Genomic DNA, 20,729 nt, shown 5'->3' with positions numbered 1-20,729 from the left:
ACGGGATGCCGATGGACTGAGGGAATATGCTCAACGAAGCGGATGGATTTCAAGCACTAGAATGGGAAGAGTCAGAACCCAGGTACAAGAAGTTGGTGAGATGCTACAGACATACAGTGAACCCGTTTGGGGCAACATCCCTTTACAAACAGGGAACTTCCATTGGGATCCGTTTGCAAAAGCACAACCATTTGGAAAATGTGGCTGCTAAAGAACCCATCGTATTGATATTGTAGTGATACGGTTATCCACTTTTGAAGAAGGGTCCTGCACTGAAGAAGAGTAGTGCCGAGCAGGTTTGCTCAGACGGAAGAAACTGTTGGTAAAGCACTTCCAAACGGCATTCTATTGTGCTGGGCGTCGTTTCATTAAAAGCAAAAAAACATTTCGACAATTTGCTGTTGTTCTTGCAGTTAAAACTGGACCAGTCTCTCCATCCACCATTACCACCAAACATAAGAGATTCTGTATCCGAAGAAATCTCCTATATGGTGTCACACTACCCTTACTAGTACATTCATCTTTCAAGACTGCAATCAAGCCCTCTTCACATTTTCTATCCCCATCAGAGTTAGAGTTCAATCTTTTTTCAGGAGACACCCACCATATCATGGAACCTTGTAGTATTCCCTAGTTCAAGAAGTGGAAACAATTATCTTGTTCAGTGATTTTCAACGTTACTCCTGGAAAGCTACAATCCAAATTATTTGCAACTGACTAACCCTACTCCAGCTGTTTTTCTTGCACTTGTTGAAGCTCTCCCAGGATACATGGTAATGGACCATAGACGGCGAGACCCATGCAGGATTGATTGAACACGGCAATTGCTTACATACCATTTCTTTTCTCACGTTTTCGGTGCTGTAACATCTTGACGCGCTTCTCAAAGTTGCAATCGTAAAAGTATCAAAGCAACCAAAATTTTTTCTTGATCTACGAACTACAGACAAGGCCGCTCCTTCAAAGTCTACCTACATCTTAGTATATTATAGTCTGAGAGCAGGGATGCCAGACTTTTAAGGTTCTTGATTGAAAAAACAAACAATTAAACTAAAGTAAGAAAAATCAACCTTAAGGAAGCTGAGCATCTGTCCGAATACACAGCCGAGAGAAGCAGAGCAGCGTGTTGAACATGTCATGGAAACAGTTCCAGCTGTGGGAATCCGTTCCGCTAAGGGACCCGCAATTGGGCTGCAAAGAGCCCTTCTACTCGGACCCAACGTTATCCGCCGCTACGACGTTGTCCTCCAAAGTGGCTGCATCGGAAACAACTGTGATCATTGCTGTGGCAGGGAACATAGTCAAGTTAATCAATTTGAATAAATCAAAGGTCAGGGCGCAATTTGTCGCGGTTACTGATGCTGACTACCGCATCACGAAACTGAAAATTGTGGGTCACTTCTTGCTCGTTGTCGCAGAAGCGCTGGGGAAACCCTTACTGCTGACTTTCTATAAAGTGGATCTGATACTCGCATCCACTAACGGAAGCAATAAGGGCAAACCAAAACTGTCTTATCACGCAAAAGTGGAGGTGAAAAACGGCAACAACACGTATCCTCTCTCGTGTCTCGATATAAGTAAAGATTTATCCTGTATTGCACTCGGGTTCGTTAATGGGAAAATCATTGTTGTGAGGGGTGATTTGGCCAGGGACAGAGGTTCAAGACAAAGAGTTATTTACGAGGATGCCAATAAAGAGGCGATCACCGCGTTATCCCTCACAAAGGACGGCACTCTATGCTTCGCAAGCACTTTATCGCATATACTGGTGTTCAATACATTTGGGAGAAATAGAGGTTTACCAGATGCAGTATTAAGTGAGACACACGGTTGTGATCTTAACTGTACCTCTTGGAACGGAACACTGCAAGAATTCGTCTGTTATACTTCGATGGCAGGGCAGCAGCCAAGCCTGGAATCATACAAAGTGAATAACGAAAAAACTGTCGTTCAGCTACCAGAAACAGTGATTACTTCCAATATGACGCCAAAGAGACTGCTTGTATGGGGGGATTCACATTCACTATTGGTAATAGACGAGGAGACGGACTCTGCCAAGAATACAGCGCTATCCGTGGGGAAAATCAACAGGGTCATTATCATAGACACGCGCTATAATATTGTTTGCTTTAACTCCATAATCAATGACCCTATATTAGACATTTTGAGCTATTCGCGTTCGGAAGTGTGCCTCTTATCAACAAACGGAGTATTATACCGCTTATCGCAACATACATTCAAAGAGCAAATCAACATAGTGACCCAGAGAGAGGACTTCTCGTTTGCCCTACAGCTGGCGCAACGGAATAAATTACCGACAAAAGAAACACAATTGATCCATAAAGATTTTGCGGATTTTTTGTACAGGAAGGGACAGCTCCGAGAGGCCACGGAGCATTATATACAATGTCTTGACGTGGTGGAAACAAGCGAGGTCATATTCAAATACGGTGTTGAGGGCGGCACATCCTCTACAAATATTCAAAACTTGGCGACGTATCTTTGGGCCTTAGTGAAGTCGAATGCTGCTTCAGAAGACCATGTCAGCTTACTGCTTATTGTTCTAATAAAACTGAAATCAGTGGATCAGATTGATCATTTTCTACATCATTTCAGCAGGGAGGGACTGTATTCGGAGGAAATACTGGAAAACGACATCGACGACGACACCTTCTTCTATTCGAACAAAACATTATTTGACCTTCAGTTGGTTTTGAGCCTGTTTGAAGAATCTGGGATGTTTATGGAAGCCTACCAGTTGGCCCGAAAGTTTGCCAAGGATCCCGTAGTAGTCGTTAGTGTACTGCTAAACGATTTAGAGGAACCCAGGTCTACTTTGAACTATATCAAATCTTTACCCGTTGACGATACTTTACGAATCATAATAAAATTCTCGAAAAGACTACTAGAGTGTTCACCTAACGAAACTAATGTGCTTTTGATAGACGTTTTCACTGGGAACTATAAACCAAGCGAGTACAAATCGATTGTGGAGGCACAATCTACGAACAAGTCTGACCCTAACAACGAAAACGATACACTGCTGAACTTCTACAGTTACAAAACGTTCATCAGCTACATGAATAAGACTTTGGGTTATGACGCGACTCCCACTCCTCAGAAGCTAACTTCCACTTACCACCCACCTAAACCGTCATTGATATTCCCATCTTTTAGTGCAAACCCGTTCCAATTTGTCGTGTTTTTGGAGGCTTGTTTGGAGAGTTATCAGCAATTCAACGGGTTCAAGGACGACCTGCAAACCATACTGACGACTCTGTACGATTTGTACCTGTCGCTAGCTGCAGACGATATCCCTGAGAGGCGCGATGATTGGAGGAAGAAGGCAAGCCTCGTATGGAGACAGAGCAATAACTTGGTGAAGAGCAGCGAGGGAGACGACAAGTCTTCGTACGTTTCAGGGAACGGCAACAAAGTTGTGGATAACTCTCTGATGATGCTGATCAAACATATGAACCAACTTGGTGACACGTTTGAAGAGGACGAGGAAGAGGATGAGGACGAGAGGAATATATTGGCTATCTTCTATTCGATGACCCTTACCGATGGACCATCCAAGTGTCTAAACTATTTCAAAAGGCACTGTGACAAGGAACCAAACCTGTACAAGAGTGCATTAAAGTACTTTGTCTCGGATAGCGCAGTGTACAATGCCATTGGTGGAGATGATTTTGTTCGAGGGAGCGTTATTGAGCCGATGGTCCGTGGAGGTTTGGTCTCCGTCCTTGAACTGCTCCAAGTTCTCTCTTCCAGTTCTGTGGCCAAGTTCGGGCTTGTACAGCAACTCCTCATCGATTACGTTCAAACAGAGGAGACAGAAAGCGTCAAGAATCAAAAGTTGGCCGACTCGTACAGAGACGAGCTGGCACAGAAGCGGACGAAACTACAAGAACTGCTGGACAGCGAGAAGCCGTCACATATCCACTTGAAGAAAACATCCTGCTTTATGTGTAACAGTGCCCTGGACTTGCCCGTAGTCTATTTCAAGTGTGGACACATCTACCACCGGCGCTGCCTCAACGAGGAGAACGTCAAGAACGACGAGTCCCCGCAGTTCAGGTGTCCGAAATGCGTCGCTGATATCGAGACGTCTAACAAGCTGTACGAGATGCAGAAACAGGTCGGACAGGACGCAGCGTTCTTGACGAGTGTGCTGAACAGTAAAGAGGGCCAGAGGGACCGTTTCAAAGTGGTTACAGACTTTATTGGGAGGGGTGGTCTCGAAGTGCCGCTCAACTGAGTATGGAGGGACTAGTTACTAAACAAAAAACCGATCTGAAACGGGTTTCAATCAAGGATGACGGGATCCAGATCATGATGGTTGACAAGTAAGACCAGTGGTATGAGGGGAAAGTATATAGCCACGTACGATATCTATGTGTCGATGGGGGGCGGAAAGGTGGTTTGTTGCGCACGGCCTGTGAAGCTCACCACGGACAAGCATGTTCAAGACTTCTCAATTAGCGAACGAATTGATATATCCGAGTAGCGATAAACTGACGCCCATACGGGACTACGAGAACGACTACTTCCACAAGGATGACAAGAAACTACCCAGTTTCAAGCGAGTCCAGGCGAATCCTGGTCGCGTGAAGCGTCCTGTGAGTTTGGACTTATTTGGGCCCAGCGAGCGCCATGTCAGTAAGAAAGTGGACTCTCCCTTGAACGTTGACTTGTTTGCAAACGTGGTGAACTTGAATACCCCCACGGTGAACCGCGAATCGTCCTCTGAGTTTATCGGGTGTGTAAAGGGATTGTACGAGGGGGAGATTCGGTACGTTGAGTTGATGAACGTTGCGAACTCCACGTATCGACACCATTTGGTGGCTGATCCGTACCTTACGCGCGAGCTGTTGAAGCACCCTGACGAGGAGGAGTTGTTGCTGTTTGGGAACATTGATACAATTGCATCCATCAGTGAGTTGTTCGTTCAGTCGCTGCGGAGGAAGTTGCTATTGGTTGCGGGTGCGAACCCACACGGGGAGCTTGTCACTGCAGTGTGGCGCCAGTTGGACACCGCAGTGGTGCAAGAGGAGCTTGATATGGGCGACTTGTTTGAGCAGCATTTCCACCGGGTCAAAACTGCGTACTTGAACTACCTTGTCACGCAGGAGCGCCAATTGACGCTTCTGTCGCGGTTGAAGTCCCGAGGTGCAGCGTACACGCAATGGATGGAACGGTGCCAGGGCCACTTACCATTGGAGGAGATCCTGGTGCTACCCTCGAAACGTCTTGAGGAGTGGATCGAGTGTATGTCGCGGTTGGCCGGGATCGGCGGCGCGGCGAGTATTCAGAGGGCTCAAGTGCACTACACCAAATTCCAAGAACAAGTTCAAGAGGAGACCGCAGAGTACAACTCTAACGGTGGATACAATTACAGTCTGACCCCGATGGAGATTATCGAGAGTTACACGGACCCGAGGGATCGGTTCCCGTCTCCGAGCTCAAGCGTCTATTCGAACGGGACGGTTGCCAGGGACGACAACGAGTACACTCTCCAAGACCACGTCTCCCAGTTCGAGCGTCAATTCAAGCGTCTCACGCAATTGCGGCAACTGCTGAGCGAGTGGGATATGCACGGTTTACTGGACACGAACGTGCAGTTCATACGGAGGTGGTTGCCTCTAGTGGACGAGCCCGTCGCGGAGGGGTACCTGTCCCGTGCCGTTGCCCAGCGGGTCCGTATCACTGCGTTGCAACGGACTCACTTGGCGAACTCCGTGGTGTCTCCCTTGACGGCTCTCGTGAAGTTAAGCCAGCGAATTCGACTCCGGTTACGCGATCTGCGCGTACTGAGGCGGGACTATGTCGTGTACTTACGAGAGAAGAAGACGAACGTGTACGACGTGCGGCGCGACGTCATCGGCGCACACTACGAGCAATTACAAGAGCAACTCACGCGGGACCTACCGCGGTTCCTCCAGACGCTGCGGCGCACCCTGGATCTCATCATCAGGAACTTCGTCACGATCCGCCTCGAGTTGTTCGAGCTGCTGATCGACGGGGCCACCAAAGCCAAGACCGACCACCACCACACACACGACACACACGGTCATGGGGACATCGTCGCGCAGTTCTACACGCACCGACACCTGTGGAAGCGGTCCGCCCTGGCGGGGGACCCATCACAGTCACCGTCAGCGCCCGGCGTGCCGCGCTCGAGAGTCGAACGCCGGCTTTTCTTTTGATATTTTTTGAGATTTCCAAAAAAATCGAAAGTGAAAAATTTTAAACTCGCGATGCCCTCAAAGAGCAGAGCCAGTTGTGATGGACTTTTGAGACAGTGCTGTGGTAACTGTATCGGTAACTGTATCGAGAGGATTATACGCTAAAGGTAATATCATGTCTGAACAGAAGAGTCTCCCCGTTACCGTGGAGAAACCGATCCCCGTCACTTACGATCTGGGGAATTTAACCGTGTTTGACTCGAATGTCGTTGATGTGAGTGCTGGAGAAGTTGCAGTGCAGAGTGCGACGCGGGACAACGTGCAGTTGCTGATCAACCAGCTGCTGTCGCTGCCGATACGGACGTCGACGGAAGGTGGTGGTAATGGGATTGCGCTGCTGCAGCTGCCGCAGCCGACGACGGAGCTCCCCCGTGAGAAGGCTTTGCCTAAGAAGAAGGAGTTGACAAAGTGGGAGAAGTTTGCTGCAAAGAAGGGGATCCGGTCGAAGGTGAAGACGGGGAGGAAAGTGTACGACGAGGAGAGCGGTGAGTGGGTGAACAAGTGGGGGCACGAGGGGGCCAACAAGAAACTGGACTCGCAGTGGCTAGTCGAAGTAGACGATAAAGTCGTTGGCACGCCAGATGAGTTGATCGACCCACGGTCGCTGTCCCGCCAGAAACGTAAGGAGCTCATCCGCAAGAACGAGCGCCAACAGCGTAAGAACGCGAAGAACTGAGGCGAGGGGGGGGCGTCCTTTCTGTATACTAACTACTATTACTACTTACTACCATATTATATAGTACAATATTATATAATACTGTGCATTGGCGACGGCTCACGGAGGGACTCTGAGAGTAGTAGCTCTCCGAGGCAGTGGTGCGATGTCTGATGACCCTGTTGCGAGGTACGTCGGAGTGATTGATGCGATCATCAGCAGTGCGGACCCGGACGAGATCAGCCCGAAGAAGATCCGGAAGGCGTTGCAGGAGTTGTACGGGCTGGACCTCAGCGAGCACCGGAAGCAAGTGAACGACACGATCATCGAGCGGTTCAATTACCTGCAGGAGCACCCAATGGTGCTCGTGGACAAGCAGGAGTTCGCTGAGCGGGTGCAGAGGAGACCCACTGCCCCAAGCAAAGTGACGAAGAAGGTGAGCAAGAAGAAGACAAGCAAGAAGACGAAAGGTGATGGTGCACCGAAGGGGCTTGCCGCAAGGGAGTTAGTATTGAGTGAGAAGCTTGCGCAGTTCCTCGGTGCGGCACGGTTGCCCAGGACTGAGGTTGTCCGTGGGGTATGGGACTACATCAAGGCGCACGAGTTACAGAACCCTGCTGACCGGCGTGAGATCTTCTGTGACGAAGCAATGCAGCCCGTGTTCGGCCGCAAGATGACCATGTTCCAACTGAACAAGATCCTCAGCGACCACCTCTTCAAGCCGGAAGAGGTTGTGGAGGGGGACAAGTAATCCAGGGTCGTTCTGTCTATATATCTGTACGAACGTACGTAGCAAACTTGTAACACTAGATCGATGCGCCGGCGAGTTCCTTTGCGAGGGCGTCAACTTCAGCATCGGCGTCGTCGTCACTCTCAGCATCGCTTTCCTCATCGTCCTCGTCCTCTTCCTCATCACTATCTTCCTCCTCCAAGTCATCGAGTTCCAAATCATCGAACCTGTCAGCGAGGGTGTTGAGTGCCGTGGAGTCCTCCTCAAACCGGTTCCCGTTGATCTCGAGGTGGTGCAATTGGGGCAAGTGGTCTGCCTCGATGGCCGCGACGAGTGCTTCCTCGAGAGTCTGCTGAGTGATCTCGTTGTACTCTAGCTTGAGGGTGTGCAGACGAGGGAAGCGTTCCTTCTTAAGCACTGCAAGCACTTGCGATGCACCTAGACCCTTGAGTAGACAGTCGTTGAGGTTAAGTTCCTCCAAAGTTGTTGCCCAGCGGGGCAATGTGCGTGCCAAAGCTTGGGACCCACGAAGAGTGCAAGTGTTGTCCTGGAGGTCAAGGGTGCGAAGTGTGGGGACGTGGCAGAGCCCATGGTCGAGCAATTGGGCGATCCCACGAGGACGGATCCCGTTCTGGAACAGCCGGACGCATTGGAGTTCCGCGCCGTGAGCACGAAGACCGAGAGCGATCCCGGGCATCGCACCGTTCTCGAGCCTGTTACGTCCGCACACAAACGTCTGGAGCAGCCCAGATGCCTTGTCCTCTGGTGCTTGGACTTTAGCCAGCTTATGCAGGGCTTTACCGATCCTCTCCCCAGCAAAGGGTCCCATCCCGTTGTTACTCAAGTACAGGTGTCTCAAGGGTTTGGCCCCACCGATAAACCTCTCTAAGTGGTCAATCGTACGCAACCCAAGCGCGTTATCTGAGAGATCCACCGTGTGCAACTTCTCACACTTGAGCAGTGCCCCGACGAGACACCCTAGGGACTCGACAACTTCGTCAACGAGCCGCGACGTGTACAAGTCAGCGAGGTTGGCCTCCAACAAGTGGTCCCGCACCCTCGGGTTCTCTATCGCCTCGGCGAGCACACGGGACGCCTCGACACCAAGAGTGTTCCCGGACATGTCCAACACTGTACAGGTCTCCAGCGCAAGAAGCGCCTCGACGTGCGGCCGCATGTCCTCAGCGGAGGACAACTTCAACGCCTGCCCAGCAATAGAGTACTTCATCGTGGTGGTACTACTACTTGGTTCTAGTAGTAGTAGTAGTAGTAGTAGTGGCAGCGGTCGTGGTTCAAGTGAAAAGTTTTCAGTTAAAGTCTACACAACGAGTGCGTTACATACGTGCAGCGCAGTGGCTGCTTCTAGTGGTGCTTGCAGTAGATACGGTGGTGGCTTGTAGTGCTGGGAGTCCCCTGCGTTCATTTCTTCTTGAACAGCGGTTCACCGACGTTCTTGCCTCTAAGCTTCACGCCCAGCGCTCTCTCCAATTTGCCCAGCACCTGCTGGTTGGGGATCGCCCTCGCGGCCTCGTAGTCGTTGATCACAGTGGGTTTCTCGTTGATCTTCGTGGCGAGCTCCTTCTGCGAGAGCTGTTTCGCAGCACGGGCCTGCGCGATGGCCTTCCCGACGGAGGCCTCCACACGCTTCGGCTTCACGATGTCCGTCTCCCGGTCCACTTTCGTCAACCGCTGGCCCTCGTTGTCCCCCTTGGCGTTCGTCGTCCCGTACTTCTTGTCCACGGACACGACAAGCCCTTGTCTTCTCGCAGCGTTGATCGCTCCTGCGGTCCTCGCAACGGTCTGTCTTGGACCACCACCGGCACCGCCGCCGCGCGCCCTGCTCCCAATCACAGTGTTCGTATCCCAATCAGACATCCTCAGCGTCTTCTGTGCTTCTTGTTCGTCCTGTAGTGGTGGTCAAGACGTCGATATTTGCCACTGAATAACAACTTTCTTTATATATACAACGAGTAGAGGACCAGGACGACAAGGATGGTCGGGGACACGCCGCAGGAGGAACTACCCAGAGACGTGCGGCTTCTGCACCTGTTGCTTGCGTCGCAGGCTATACACCGGTACGACGAGAGGGTGCCCTTGCAACTGATGGACTTTGCACACAGGTATACCCGTGGAGTGCTCAGAGACGCCATGGCCTACAGGGACTACGGCGGGGCGCAGGGCACTGGTACGGGTGCCGCGGGTGCCACCAGTGGTGGTGGACCGGCCGCTGCCTCGGGCACAACGTCTGCCACGGCTACAAACGAGGGACCCTCGCTGGAGGACGTCCGGTTGGCCATTGCGTCCCGCACGCAGTACCAGTTCAAGCCAACGGCACCGAAGGAACTGGCGTTGCAACTGGCACAGGAGAGGAACAAGAAGAATTTGCCCCAGGTGATGGGCTCATGGGGGGTTCGGTTGCCCCCAGAGAAGTACTGTTTGAACGCAAGGGACTGATTCACCGCAAGCGCTGTTGCCCAGTTGGGTTGCGAAGCGACCCAACTGGGCCCAACTGGGCGTCGCCTGACCGCACTTGCAATGCCGTATTCCAATTCAATATGGTATCCTGTCACATTGTCACATCACATCACTTTCCACCTTGGTCAGCCGGTCAACGTGCCTCCGACGGTCACTACGGCGACCTCAAAGACCCGAGCAAGTGTCCAGCTGGGCCGCTGCGCAACCACAAGCCTAGTAGCTGTCCCTGGGCATCACTATATAAACTGCGCTCTGCGCCTCTTTAATTCAAACACTCGAAGACGACGACGACGACGAAGACACGGGAGATGCTGACGGCAAGGATGGAGACGATGGAGACGATGGAGACGATGGAGACGGTGACGGAGAGGACGGAGGGGACTAGGGAAGTGAGGACGGGGAAGACTGCGAAGAAGACGCCCGTCTCGACGATGAATACACTTGTATCGATGCTCAGAGCGATGAGAGCGAAGCTCTCATCGATCACATCTACTGGCGCGCCGTTCACAACGCTCACAACGCTCGCTTCGCTCACGTTGTTCACGTTGTTCACGGGCGCCAGCGCCCTCTCCCTCGACCCAGTCTGTTCCGCAACCGCCCTCGTCACAGACGGTCTCCTCGACTACTACAGCGGAACCAGGTACGGTGGGACCGTGGGCATGTTCCAGCCACCTTACTACTGGTGGCACGCGGGCGAGGCCTTTGGCGGGATGATCGAGAACTGGTTCCTCTGCCAGAACTCGACGTACGAGACACTCCTCATGGACGCCTTCATCGCTCAAACGGGGAACAACTACGACTACATCCCTGAGAACCAGACCATGGTAGAGGGGAACGATGACCAAGGTATATGGGGGCTCACCATCATGGACGCCGTCGAACGGAATTTCACGAAACCGACGAAAGATGGAGTTCCAGGGTGGCTCGCCATGTCACAGGCAGTGTTCAACACGATGTGGGCCCGTTGGGACACTCAACACTGCGGCGGTGGACTACGCTGGCAGATCTTCACGTGGAACTCAGGGTACAACTACAAGAACACCATCTCCAACGCTTGTCTGTTCAACCTTGCGGCAAGACTTGGAAGGTACACTGGTAACTCTACTTACTTAGACGTCGCGGACCAAGTGTTCGACTGGATGGTCAGCGTGGGGTATGTCGTCCTCGGGGACACCGCAAACGTATTCGACGGCGCCAACATAGAGGATAACTGTACTACAATCACTACTTTCGAATGGTCCTACAACCATGGGGTCGTCCTGGGGGGTACTGCGTTCATGTACAACGCAACAAACGGGTCCTCCGTGTGGGAGGACCGTGTCAACCGTATCCTGAAGGGTGCAACGACCTACTTCTTCAGGGACAGCATCATGTTCGAGTCCGCTTGCCAGGATACGGGCAAGTGTAACAACGATCAGCGGACTTTCAAGGCGATCTTCTCCCGGATGCTCTCCTTCACGGCTGTACTAGTGCCCTCTACTGCATCGACAATCGACCCACTGATGCAATCCTCTGCCCAGGCGGCGGCACAGTCCTGCTCTGGAGGTACAGACGGTCACACTTGTGGACTCAATTGGCAGCATTCAGGTTGGGACGGCATGTACGGTTTGGGGGAACAGATGAGCGCACTCGAAGTCATGAACTACCTGCTCGTACACGACAGACCGGCACCCTACACCGCTGCAGCCGGTGGGTCCTCCGTCGGGGACGCATCCGCCGGACTCAACTCGACGGCCACTAACGTCTTCGCAAACAGTCTCAACATCAGAGGGAAGGACAAAGCGGGCGCAGCGATTGTCACCACGGTCATCCTGGGGACCCTCGCAGGTGGGTCCATCTGGATGCTGTTCTGAAGTACCCTCGAATCCGTGGGTACGTGCAACTGTTATATCTAAGTATCTCATCTCGTTAGTATTAAGACACCGTTTCACAACTACCAAGCACTGCATCGACTGAGCTGCTTGGGTTGCTGGAGACCATGGACGTGTACAAGAGGGACTGGTCGTGTCTCGTCAGCGTGGTCGGTGGGCCAGGGTTGCCCGATCCGCACGCGCAGGAGTGCGAGAGCGGGTACACGCCGCTACACTTGTTGCTAGACCGAGGACACTTGCACATCGCAGAGCGGGTATACTCACGGTGGGCTCAAGAGTGGGCAGAGACCCCAGGGGGCCGTCGTGGGCACATATCCAACGCAAGGGACAGAGAGGGACTCACTCCACTGGAGTTGTACCGTTGCAAGTGGCTGTCCGCGGCGAGACACCCACGCGGACTCTCCTACAAATGGGGCCCGCGCCGCCGTATACAGATTGAGTGGACCACCGTGGACAGTACCCCCACAGATGCATCGCACGTACTCACCCTCGGGTCCAACACGAACTACCAGCTGGGTACAGGACACAAGGACGACAGGCAGAACTTCTACCAGTTGCATGTGGACCAACTGCCGGCAGAGAGGGGTCCGGCTCCGGGGGCATTCCCCTCCCTTGACAAGAGAATCGTCGCCGCTAAGGTGACCAAGTACTACTCGACATTGGTCCTGAATGATGGGACCCTTTACACCGCGGGGAACAGCTCCAGGGGGAGACTTGCCAGCCGGGGGAACAACAGCAACGGCAGCCCACAGCTCGGATTTACCCGCGTGGCAAAGATGCCCTCCCTTGTGCTACAACTTGCCTCAAGCGAACACCATACGGTAGTCCTCTGTGAGGACGGTGCGGTTCTCTCATGGGGGTGGAACAGCTTCGCACAGTTGGGTCACTCCTCCACTGCAAACTACGACGAGAATGCATGCTGTGCAGTCCCGCGTCGTATACGATTCCCAGGATTTCCCACCACAAGTGGACCCCGAATCACCTCCGTCAGTTGCTCAAGGATCCACTCTGCGGCTATCTCGCAAGACGGACAGTGCTACCTTTGGGGGCTTAACGTAGGTCAGATGGGCACTTCCGCGTCCTCAGCGGAACACGCGCACACGGACACACACTACGCTGGGCACCCTGGCCACATTGAACAGCGGCCAGTGGTAGTACAATTGCCCGCGGGTGTCCAACAGGTACTCTGCACGGAATTCGCAACCTTTGTCAGAGCCAAGGGGAATACGCTACACGTCCTCTCGAACTACACGACAAGGACTTTCAAAGTGCCTCTGCCTCGTGGTAAGGGCTACAGGGCGCCAGACCCGTTCAACCACTTCACAAGGAGAGACGTCCCCAATGGGATCGTCGACATGAAGTGTTCTAACAAGTTCGGCAATAACATCGCATTCCGATTCGAGTGCGGACGACTGGGCACCATCTCCATCAGGGAGGAGTCGCGCTCAATGTGGTCCAACATTACAAACAACGTGCTCCCAGTGAACCTGACGTGGTCCCCGAACTACAAGTTTGACAACTGCAGGGACTTCGATATCGCAACCTCAGGCAGGATCGTCCTATGCACAGCAGCAGGACAGGTGTACAAGGCAACGGGGGACTCCCAACAAGGTTTCGAAATGATCCACAGCGGGAAACTCGTCTCGGGCCATGCTCTCAGAGTCTCGTGCGATTCCACCTTCGGATCCTTCCTCGTCTTGAAGGACGAGACAACCCACATCGCAGCAAACTATGGGAGGGATAACCTAATCAATGAGTTTGCAACGCACTCCCCATGGGGGTCCACAGACGAGGGGGTAGATTCCCTCATCTTCGGGATGCGCGGGCAAGACACAGACAGTACGCGGAGTCTTATCACTTTGCAAGCCAGCGGGAGCAACCAGTTCGAAGAGTACTCGGTGCCGCAGTCTGGACCCTCGAGGCGACAGAGTGACGGCAACGTGGTCTTTCTCTATGGGGAGGGACCGCTATGTCGTTGCGACAGGACGCTCTTGAAAAGCAAGTGTCAACGGTTCGTCAAGTCCCTGCAGACAACTGGCCAGTTTATGACAGAGGACGGTAACATCACTTTTACTTTGCAAGACAGCTTCGAAAGCGATCGGTGGAACATCGCTGTCGCGGCCCCTGCAAATTTCCCCGTGGGGGACGCCCTCGCACATTTCGTCCATTTCCTCTACACAGACGGGAAGCCAACAAAACAACAGTTCACAAGCCTGATCTTCAACCTCGCAGAGGACGCTCTACATTTCAGGAAACTTAACTCATACTTGCAAGAACTGTTGCAACTGTGCCTCAATTATTCGCCGTCCCAGGAGACACTATTGGAAAAACCAGATACCATCGTGCAATTAAATGACGGGATCGTCTACGCACATTCCTTCATTTTGGCCACAAGAATGGCCTTCTTCAAAACATGGAACAAGAGAGAATGGGCCAGGAGAGACGCGGACAATATGAAGGTAATAGCAATACCAGCCATGTCCATCGAGCATTTTGTCTGCTTCTTGAAATATGCATACGCAAGCGGCTACAAGGAGTCCGTCAGTGATGTCCCGCACGGGAAATCCTTCTTCGAATGCCTCCAGTTCTTGCTTGAACTTCTACAATTCAGTGACAGGTTTCTAATGATACCGTACATGACCTTCTTGGAAGCACTCATCGCTACGTATATCACCGGCGACACGGTGTTGCTGATCCTCATAAACGCACACTACTGCAATGCCCACATGCTCAGTATGCTGTGTTGTTCGTTTATCTGCATGCATGTGGGCATACTGTTCACAGCAGACAACATGCCCATTTTGAGGGACTCATTCACACCACAGCTATGGCACTTGTTGGAGGGGACTCTGAGAGATTCAAGGGAGCCGAAATTGGCGACCCATCTGCATATGCCTGTCCCCTGGTACGAAGATCACAGCGTCAACTGGTTGAGTTTGTTCAAAAACAACATTAAGGCATTCAACGACAAGTTTATCTCGCAGGATAGGCCCTTCGAGCCACTGTTTGACTTGAAGGTAGTTGACCTGAAACCCAAATCTACCTCCAGGAGAGGTTCCATTGCCATCGATAAAACAAGACGACAGTCGTCATCTGTTGGAAGACTAAAAGGTAACAGCGCGTCGGCACGGAGAAAGTCGAGTTTTGCAAATCAGGTACCAGTGGAGATCCTAAGGAGGAATAGCGTCAGGCCCAGTGTCGATACGAGTGCCATTGAGGACACGGACGAGTTCATCGAGGTAAAGAAAAAATCTAAGAGAAGAGACTCGGAACAGTCCAAACCAATTGGCCCCGTAACTAAACAGACACCTACTTCAAGGGCATCGATAAGCGAGATTGTCATCCACTCAGAAGACCAGAGCACAACAGATCTCCCATCATTGTTGACGCCACCTTCGTCGTCGAAAGCTGATGTTTCGACGTCAGGGTCGACAGAGGACGTATCGTCTTCTAAGGGCCCACGCGTGTTCAAGAAGACTAGCCAAAAGGAACGGAGGAAAAACAGTGCCGTTGATGGGGGTTCCAATGATAAAAGCGGTAAGAAACCCGTTTGGGGTACTTCCACTGTGCCCAAAAGCAAGACGAAGGATGAAAAGTCTAACAATTCGGGATCCAAATCCACCCCATTGCCGTCACTATTGAACGGTGTCACCCCTGATATCAAACAGCAGAGAAAGCGAGGGAAAAAGAAACCTTTGGCCGATGAAGGATCCTCTGTTAAAATCACAGAGTTTGTCAGCAGTGGTAATCCAGGTGGCATAAAGCCATACATGACCTCGACGAAATCGGAAATAAACGAGATAGCAGCGACCTTCTCAGATCCAACCGCAGAGCATAGAACCTCCGTGGAGGAGCAAATTGCCGCCCTAGAATTTGAAAAGTGGTTCGCAAAGGAGAGTGCGAAGGTCCAAATCAACTTGAAGAAGGATGCTAACAATCTTCAGGCGGTGTACGCGAGCACGGACAACTTCCCCGAGTTTTTTGGTGGTCAGGAGGGCAAGCCGAAGAAGAAAGTCAAGGCCAAGTTTCCAAGTAAACGTAAAGTGGCGAAGAGCGATGTAAAGGATGTCATACGATAGGCGCGTGGCAAAGCATGGGACAGTGTTCAACGACTCTGTTTCTTTTATATAGATATTAATCACTGGGATCTATGACGAGTTCCGTGGAAACATATGCGAAGTATGTTGATGCATAGTGATGCCTCTATAGAATTATTTATACATACAGGCTGGCAGCCTACGACATTATAAACTGACCATTCGAATCCACACTGATTTTACCCTTCTTACCAGATGCATCATCTAATTGTTGCTTGTCCTGAGTGCGTTTTGCTGGGTGTTCAGTGTTCTTCACCGCTGACTGATCTCTTGGGATAGCAGCGCGCAGGTTGGCGTATTTCTCAACAAGTTCTTTGTTCTGAAGCACGTTCTCCGCAGCACGAGCACCTGCAACTTTGATGTTTTTACCCGTCCCCGCGCCGAGGACTGTCCCATCTCCAACAACACACTGCACAGTGACAGTTGAGTCTGTTGGTGTAGCGTGCCTAACGGTTTTGTACTTCAACCCGAGAGCGGCGTACCCAATAAGAGAGTACAGCTCTCTCTTTGCGTCAAAATTCGTCGAGTCATTCTCCTGCAAACTGATCTGTCGTTTCGTGACTCTCTCGATGGTCGGGCCCATCAGAACATCCAACCAGCGATATACTGTTTCCAGATGGTTTTCAGGGTCATCTTCAACGAGTCCACCGATGTACGACTCGAATACGTCAGCTTCCACTTTCTTTTTCCCCGTCTGGTAGTCAGAGAACTTGCCGAAAAGATTGATGTTCGACCTCAACATGTTGCTGAGCCCGTAAAGTTCGGAAAACTCTCTGATTTGGTTGTTGTTGATCAATTTCTGACGTAGAATGGTCAGTTGTCCATCGTCGTAACTTGGGAATCTCTTGTAAATAATCTTAGTGACGACGAAGTTCATCACCGAGTCTCCTAAAAACTCCAATCTTTCGTTGTGCGACTCTATCTTATGCTGTTCGTCCAGAAACACTTTGTCCTTAATAACGGACTTGTGAAGAAACACACGCGCTCTGATCGCCGGGTTCTTAATTTCTGGTAACGGTGGAGGCCAAGATCCAGCAGTACCTGCCTTCCTCTTGTTTTCGGTGCCCATATCTTTATTGTCTTCCACGTTAGACTTGCATTTCTTGCTCACCTGTTTAATCTTCTTGATATCTGATTTGGAAATCTCGGAAAATATTGGTTCAGGGTCGAACGGTTTGAATTGAGACTCGTAGTTTTTGATCTCTTCAAAGTTGGGCGTCTTCCCTAACAGTTGCAGTGTTTTCAACTCTGCGGCAAACTTTAGCATGTATCTGGAGAGAGGTGGGATCACTTGAATATCGAGCTTGTTCGTGTCTTTCAATAACTCCTGGTACGTGTCCAAAGTTGGTGATAGTTCCTCCAGACGCTTCAACATCTCCAAAAACTTGATAACGGAGTGTTCGATTTGAGTCGTGTTCGAAAGATTGTATTGGGGTGCACTTCCAGTGCTCTGCACAGGGGCCTGAGTAGAAGGTTCGGGCGAGATACCGTCGCCAGAAGAGGACGAACTTTTCTTCGATACTTTCGAAGCACCAGTGCGGCCCGGCATCAATGAACTCAAACTCTTGTCAATGAAAGATGCTCGTTCTTTAGAGTCTTTCACCTCGGCATCAGGTGTACCCTCACTCTTGCTCTTGCTCTTCTCGCTCTTGCTCTTCTGCTTACTCTTCTCGCTCTTCTTCTTCTTCTTCTTCTCCCGATCTACGGGACCCTCTACCTTGCCGTGCTTCCCCTCCGTATCGACAACATCCTCCAGATATCTTTTCCTCAATTTAGACGTCGCCCCCATTGACTGACACACCGCTGCAGACCAGTGACGAGCCTTCGACTGGAAACCACAGCGACTGACCGGTCAATCTGAGAAGAATCGATGACTTCCACAAAAAAATTTCTACTGAATTTTTGAAGAGTTTTGACGTACAGCAACTCATCGCATCGAATCGCAGAACTGGTGTCTCTTTGCTGTTGCGATCAGAACTTGAACTTCTCGAGGGCATCGTCTTTCCCTTGCTCTTGGTCGGTTGCCTCATTCGTGTCTTCGTCTTGCTCTTTTGAAGTTGGGCCCGCAGAGGGCATCGCGTACGCCTTCTGGATATTCGTCGTGGTGGACGCCTGTTCTGAGGAAATCGTTTCCGACAACACCGTGTACAACGATTTATCCTTGTCGTCTGTGCTCTGGTCGTTATCCGCACGGTTCCCAATTTCTATCGAGGTGATATGCTCAGCGCCGTCGTGTTCTTCAGGCTGCTCCTCCTCCTCCTGGTGGTCACCGACTTGTTCTGGCTCTGGTTCGCTCTCTCCCTCGTTATCCTCCTCCTCCGGTTCATCGAAGGACAGAATGGTTCCGAAGAGGGTGTCTGCCCCCGTAGTTCTTGATTTCTTCTTGTCTTTTGGTAGTTTCCCGTACACGTCGTCCCGCAAATGTTCGATCCCCCAATTGAGCCCGGCAACCTTCAGCGTTGGGTAGCTTGGGGGCATCCCCAACTTGCTCATTTTCATGCACCAAGGTGGGAGCTGCCCCTCGTGGAGTCCCATAGCCTCTCGCAGACCGGGACTCAGTTTTCCGGGCCTCTTCTCCCGTTTCAGTCTGATCCACTCTGCCTCCTCCTGCATGTTCCTGTTCTCGTAGAACAAGTCACCAAAGGGCAGCAACAGGTCTGGCTTCCAGTGGGTGCCCAATTTAAAGAAGATATCGTGGAACTTCTTGAAGTCTATATCGAGCGAGCCCAGTTTCGGCTGCACTTTTGCCCTGGCGGTCTCCTTGAGAGTTACAGCTGCATTTCCCGCGTCCTCGCCCTCCCTGTCCTGCGGGTCATTGGGAAGCGTTTTCCGCATCTCTTCTATCTTTGTCTGCTTGATGATATCGGGCAGTTCAAACGGTCTCTTGCCCATCAGGGACCTGCCGGATAGGTAATCGCGCTTCATCTGCCAGTGAACGGGCACGGGGACAACGTTCTTGCTGCTCTTTATCTTCGCTGCAAAGACAGGGTACTGTGCGTCGCAGTCGTACCATTCAATGCACTCCGGGTGCAACACCGCTGCCTTCAACTCCACAAGCGACGGTTTCGCCACTTTTCGCGCCTGCCGTTTCGACAGTGGCGCCACCTGGAGCTCATCATCCACGGGAGACTCATCCACCACCGCAGCCTCATCATCACCCTGAGGTGGAGCATCCCCGTCATGGTACACTTTCACCTGTACGTCACTGTTCCGCACCCGCTGTTCCCGCACCCGCGGACCTTCAAACCTTTTCAATACACCGCTGAACTGCTCCCTCAGCCGTGCATCCCCCTGGGGACTTACCAGCGGACCCTCATCCTTACCATGCTTGCTGGCTCTCGTCTCCAGTACCGCCACCAGTTGCTCACGAGCCCCAAGGACCCCAGGGGTCCCAGAGACCGCCTTAGCACGCCGTTTTCTGCACCTACCCATCACTCCCTCTCACAGCACCCAGCAAACCCTTGATTGACCGTCTTGCTGCCCTGAAACGCACAAACAGCGTCCACCTTCACACATCGTCCCGGTTCATCGCATCGCAGAATTCGAATCTTTAAAACTTTTATTTTCCACCGGAATTTCAAGAAGAAGAAGAAGATGTCTCATCGAGAACGAGACGTGTATAAAGACGGGACGGTCCCTGGCGAGTGAGTACATCTTGGATCAGAGTCGACAGCACCACCATCACGATGAGTAACGAACAGCCTGCACAATTGAAGAAGAAACCGGTCTCGTTTTCGAACATCCTGCTCGGTGCAGGGATCAACATGGCTGAGGTGACTACTCTGGGCCAGCCGTTGGAGGTTGTGAAGACGACGATGGCCGCAAACAGGAGCCTCTCCTTCCTTGGGGCCGTCAAGCACGTGTGGTCCCGTGGCGGTGTGTTCGGGTTCTACCAGGGGCTGATCCCCTGGGCGTGGATCGAGGCGTCGACGAAAGGTGCAGTGCTGCTGTTTGTCGCGACGGAGGCAGAGTACAGGTACAAGAGCCTCGGGCTGGGCAACTTCGGTGCGGGGATCCTCGGTGGGGTCACCGGTGGTGTTGCGCAATCGTACTTGACCATGGGCTTCTGTACTTGCATGAAGACCGTGGAGATCACACGGCACAAGGCCCCAGCTGGCGTCGCTCCACAGTCATCCTTGGCCGTGTTCAAAGGCATCTACGCGAAGGAGGGACTCAAGGGGATCTACAAGGGGGTCAATGCCGTAGCCATCAGGCAGATGACCAATTGGGGGTCCCGTTTCGGGCTCTCGAGACTCGTCGAGGACGGGATCCGCAAGTTTACTGGGAAGACCGGGAAAGACGATAAACTGAACGCGGTCGAAAAGATCGCTGCGTCAGCACTTGGTGGTGGGCTCAGCGCGTGGAATCAGCCTATTGAGGTCATTAGGGTCGAAATGCAGTCGAAGACGAAGGACCCAAACAGACCAAAGAACTTGACCATCGGCTCCGCGTTCAAGTACATCTACAGCACCAACGGTGTGAGAGGATTGTACCGTGGGCTTGCACCAAGAGTCGGGCTCGGCGTATGGCAAACTGTGTTCATGGTCGCTTTCGGCGATATGGCGAGGGAATTCGTCGGGAGACTCACAGGCGAAACCCCAGCGGCCAAGCACTAGCCGCACCTACGCTAAGGTAATGTAAATATAGATACAC

General features: G+C 52.0%; 12 protein-coding genes across 12 annotated transcripts; 8 read left to right on the top strand and 4 right to left on the bottom strand.

Moving 5' to 3' along the window:
* Positions 1-1,132: 1,132 nt before the first annotated feature.
* On the top strand, positions 1,133-4,261 carry PEP5 (tethering complex subunit PEP5; the record flags this gene model as incomplete). Its single annotated transcript, XM_022610072.1, has 1 exon — positions 1,133-4,261. The coding sequence occupies one exon, from the start codon at positions 1,133-1,135 to the stop codon at positions 4,259-4,261; it is 3,129 nt and encodes a 1,042-aa protein (XP_022466405.1).
* A 202-nt stretch (positions 4,262-4,463) lies between these two features.
* On the top strand, positions 4,464-6,209 carry FUS2 (Fus2p; the record flags this gene model as incomplete). Its single annotated transcript, XM_022610071.1, has 1 exon — positions 4,464-6,209. One exon carries the CDS (start codon positions 4,464-4,466, stop codon positions 6,207-6,209), a length of 1,746 nt encoding a protein of 581 aa, XP_022466404.1.
* A 154-nt stretch (positions 6,210-6,363) lies between these two features.
* Positions 6,364-6,924, top strand: RRS1 (ribosome biogenesis protein RRS1; the record flags this gene model as incomplete). Its single annotated transcript, XM_022610070.1, has 1 exon — positions 6,364-6,924. One exon carries the CDS (start codon positions 6,364-6,366, stop codon positions 6,922-6,924), a length of 561 nt encoding a protein of 186 aa, XP_022466403.1.
* Positions 6,925-7,069: 145 nt separating this feature from the next.
* Positions 7,070-7,654, top strand: KNAG0J00740 (uncharacterized protein; the record flags this gene model as incomplete). The annotated part of the gene is made up of 1 exon (XM_022610069.1): positions 7,070-7,654. The coding sequence occupies one exon, from the start codon at positions 7,070-7,072 to the stop codon at positions 7,652-7,654; it is 585 nt and encodes a 194-aa protein (XP_022466402.1).
* Positions 7,655-7,709: 55 nt separating this feature from the next.
* On the bottom strand, positions 7,710-8,861 carry RNA1 (GTPase-activating protein RNA1; the record flags this gene model as incomplete). The annotated part of the gene is made up of 1 exon (XM_022610068.1): positions 7,710-8,861. The coding sequence occupies one exon, from the start codon at positions 8,859-8,861 to the stop codon at positions 7,710-7,712; it is 1,152 nt and encodes a 383-aa protein (XP_022466401.1).
* A 191-nt stretch (positions 8,862-9,052) lies between these two features.
* On the bottom strand, positions 9,053-9,508 carry MBF1 (multiprotein-bridging factor 1; the record flags this gene model as incomplete). Its single annotated transcript, XM_022610067.1, has 1 exon — positions 9,053-9,508. The coding sequence occupies one exon, from the start codon at positions 9,506-9,508 to the stop codon at positions 9,053-9,055; it is 456 nt and encodes a 151-aa protein (XP_022466400.1).
* A 117-nt stretch (positions 9,509-9,625) lies between these two features.
* On the top strand, positions 9,626-10,087 carry TAF9 (chromatin modification protein; the record flags this gene model as incomplete). Its single annotated transcript, XM_022610066.1, has 1 exon — positions 9,626-10,087. One exon carries the CDS (start codon positions 9,626-9,628, stop codon positions 10,085-10,087), a length of 462 nt encoding a protein of 153 aa, XP_022466399.1.
* A 482-nt stretch (positions 10,088-10,569) lies between these two features.
* DFG5 (putative mannan endo-1,6-alpha-mannosidase) lies at positions 10,570-11,961 on the top strand (the record flags this gene model as incomplete). The annotated part of the gene is made up of 1 exon (XM_022610065.1): positions 10,570-11,961. One exon carries the CDS (start codon positions 10,570-10,572, stop codon positions 11,959-11,961), a length of 1,392 nt encoding a protein of 463 aa, XP_022466398.1.
* A 125-nt stretch (positions 11,962-12,086) lies between these two features.
* KNAG0J00690 (uncharacterized protein) lies at positions 12,087-16,058 on the top strand (the record flags this gene model as incomplete). The annotated part of the gene is made up of 1 exon (XM_022610064.1): positions 12,087-16,058. One exon carries the CDS (start codon positions 12,087-12,089, stop codon positions 16,056-16,058), a length of 3,972 nt encoding a protein of 1,323 aa, XP_022466397.1.
* Positions 16,059-16,215: 157 nt separating this feature from the next.
* On the bottom strand, positions 16,216-17,625 carry RNT1 (ribonuclease III; the record flags this gene model as incomplete). Its single annotated transcript, XM_022610062.1, has 1 exon — positions 16,216-17,625. The coding sequence occupies one exon, from the start codon at positions 17,623-17,625 to the stop codon at positions 16,216-16,218; it is 1,410 nt and encodes a 469-aa protein (XP_022466396.1).
* A 422-nt stretch (positions 17,626-18,047) lies between these two features.
* CUS1 (U2 snRNP complex subunit CUS1) lies at positions 18,048-19,508 on the bottom strand (the record flags this gene model as incomplete). Its single annotated transcript, XM_022610061.1, has 1 exon — positions 18,048-19,508. One exon carries the CDS (start codon positions 19,506-19,508, stop codon positions 18,048-18,050), a length of 1,461 nt encoding a protein of 486 aa, XP_022466395.1.
* Positions 19,509-19,762: 254 nt separating this feature from the next.
* Positions 19,763-20,692, top strand: YHM2 (Yhm2p; the record flags this gene model as incomplete). The annotated part of the gene is made up of 1 exon (XM_022610060.1): positions 19,763-20,692. One exon carries the CDS (start codon positions 19,763-19,765, stop codon positions 20,690-20,692), a length of 930 nt encoding a protein of 309 aa, XP_022466394.1.
* Between the last annotated feature and the right edge of the window lie 37 nt (positions 20,693-20,729).

Source organism: Huiozyma naganishii, chromosome 10, assembly GCF_000348985.1.
Source record: "Huiozyma naganishii CBS 8797 chromosome 10, complete genome".
NCBI lineage: Eukaryota > Fungi > Ascomycota > Saccharomycetes > Saccharomycetales > Saccharomycetaceae > Huiozyma > Huiozyma naganishii.
The sequence above is the reverse complement of the archived record's forward strand: the minus strand, read 5'-3'. Positions and strand labels throughout refer to the sequence as shown.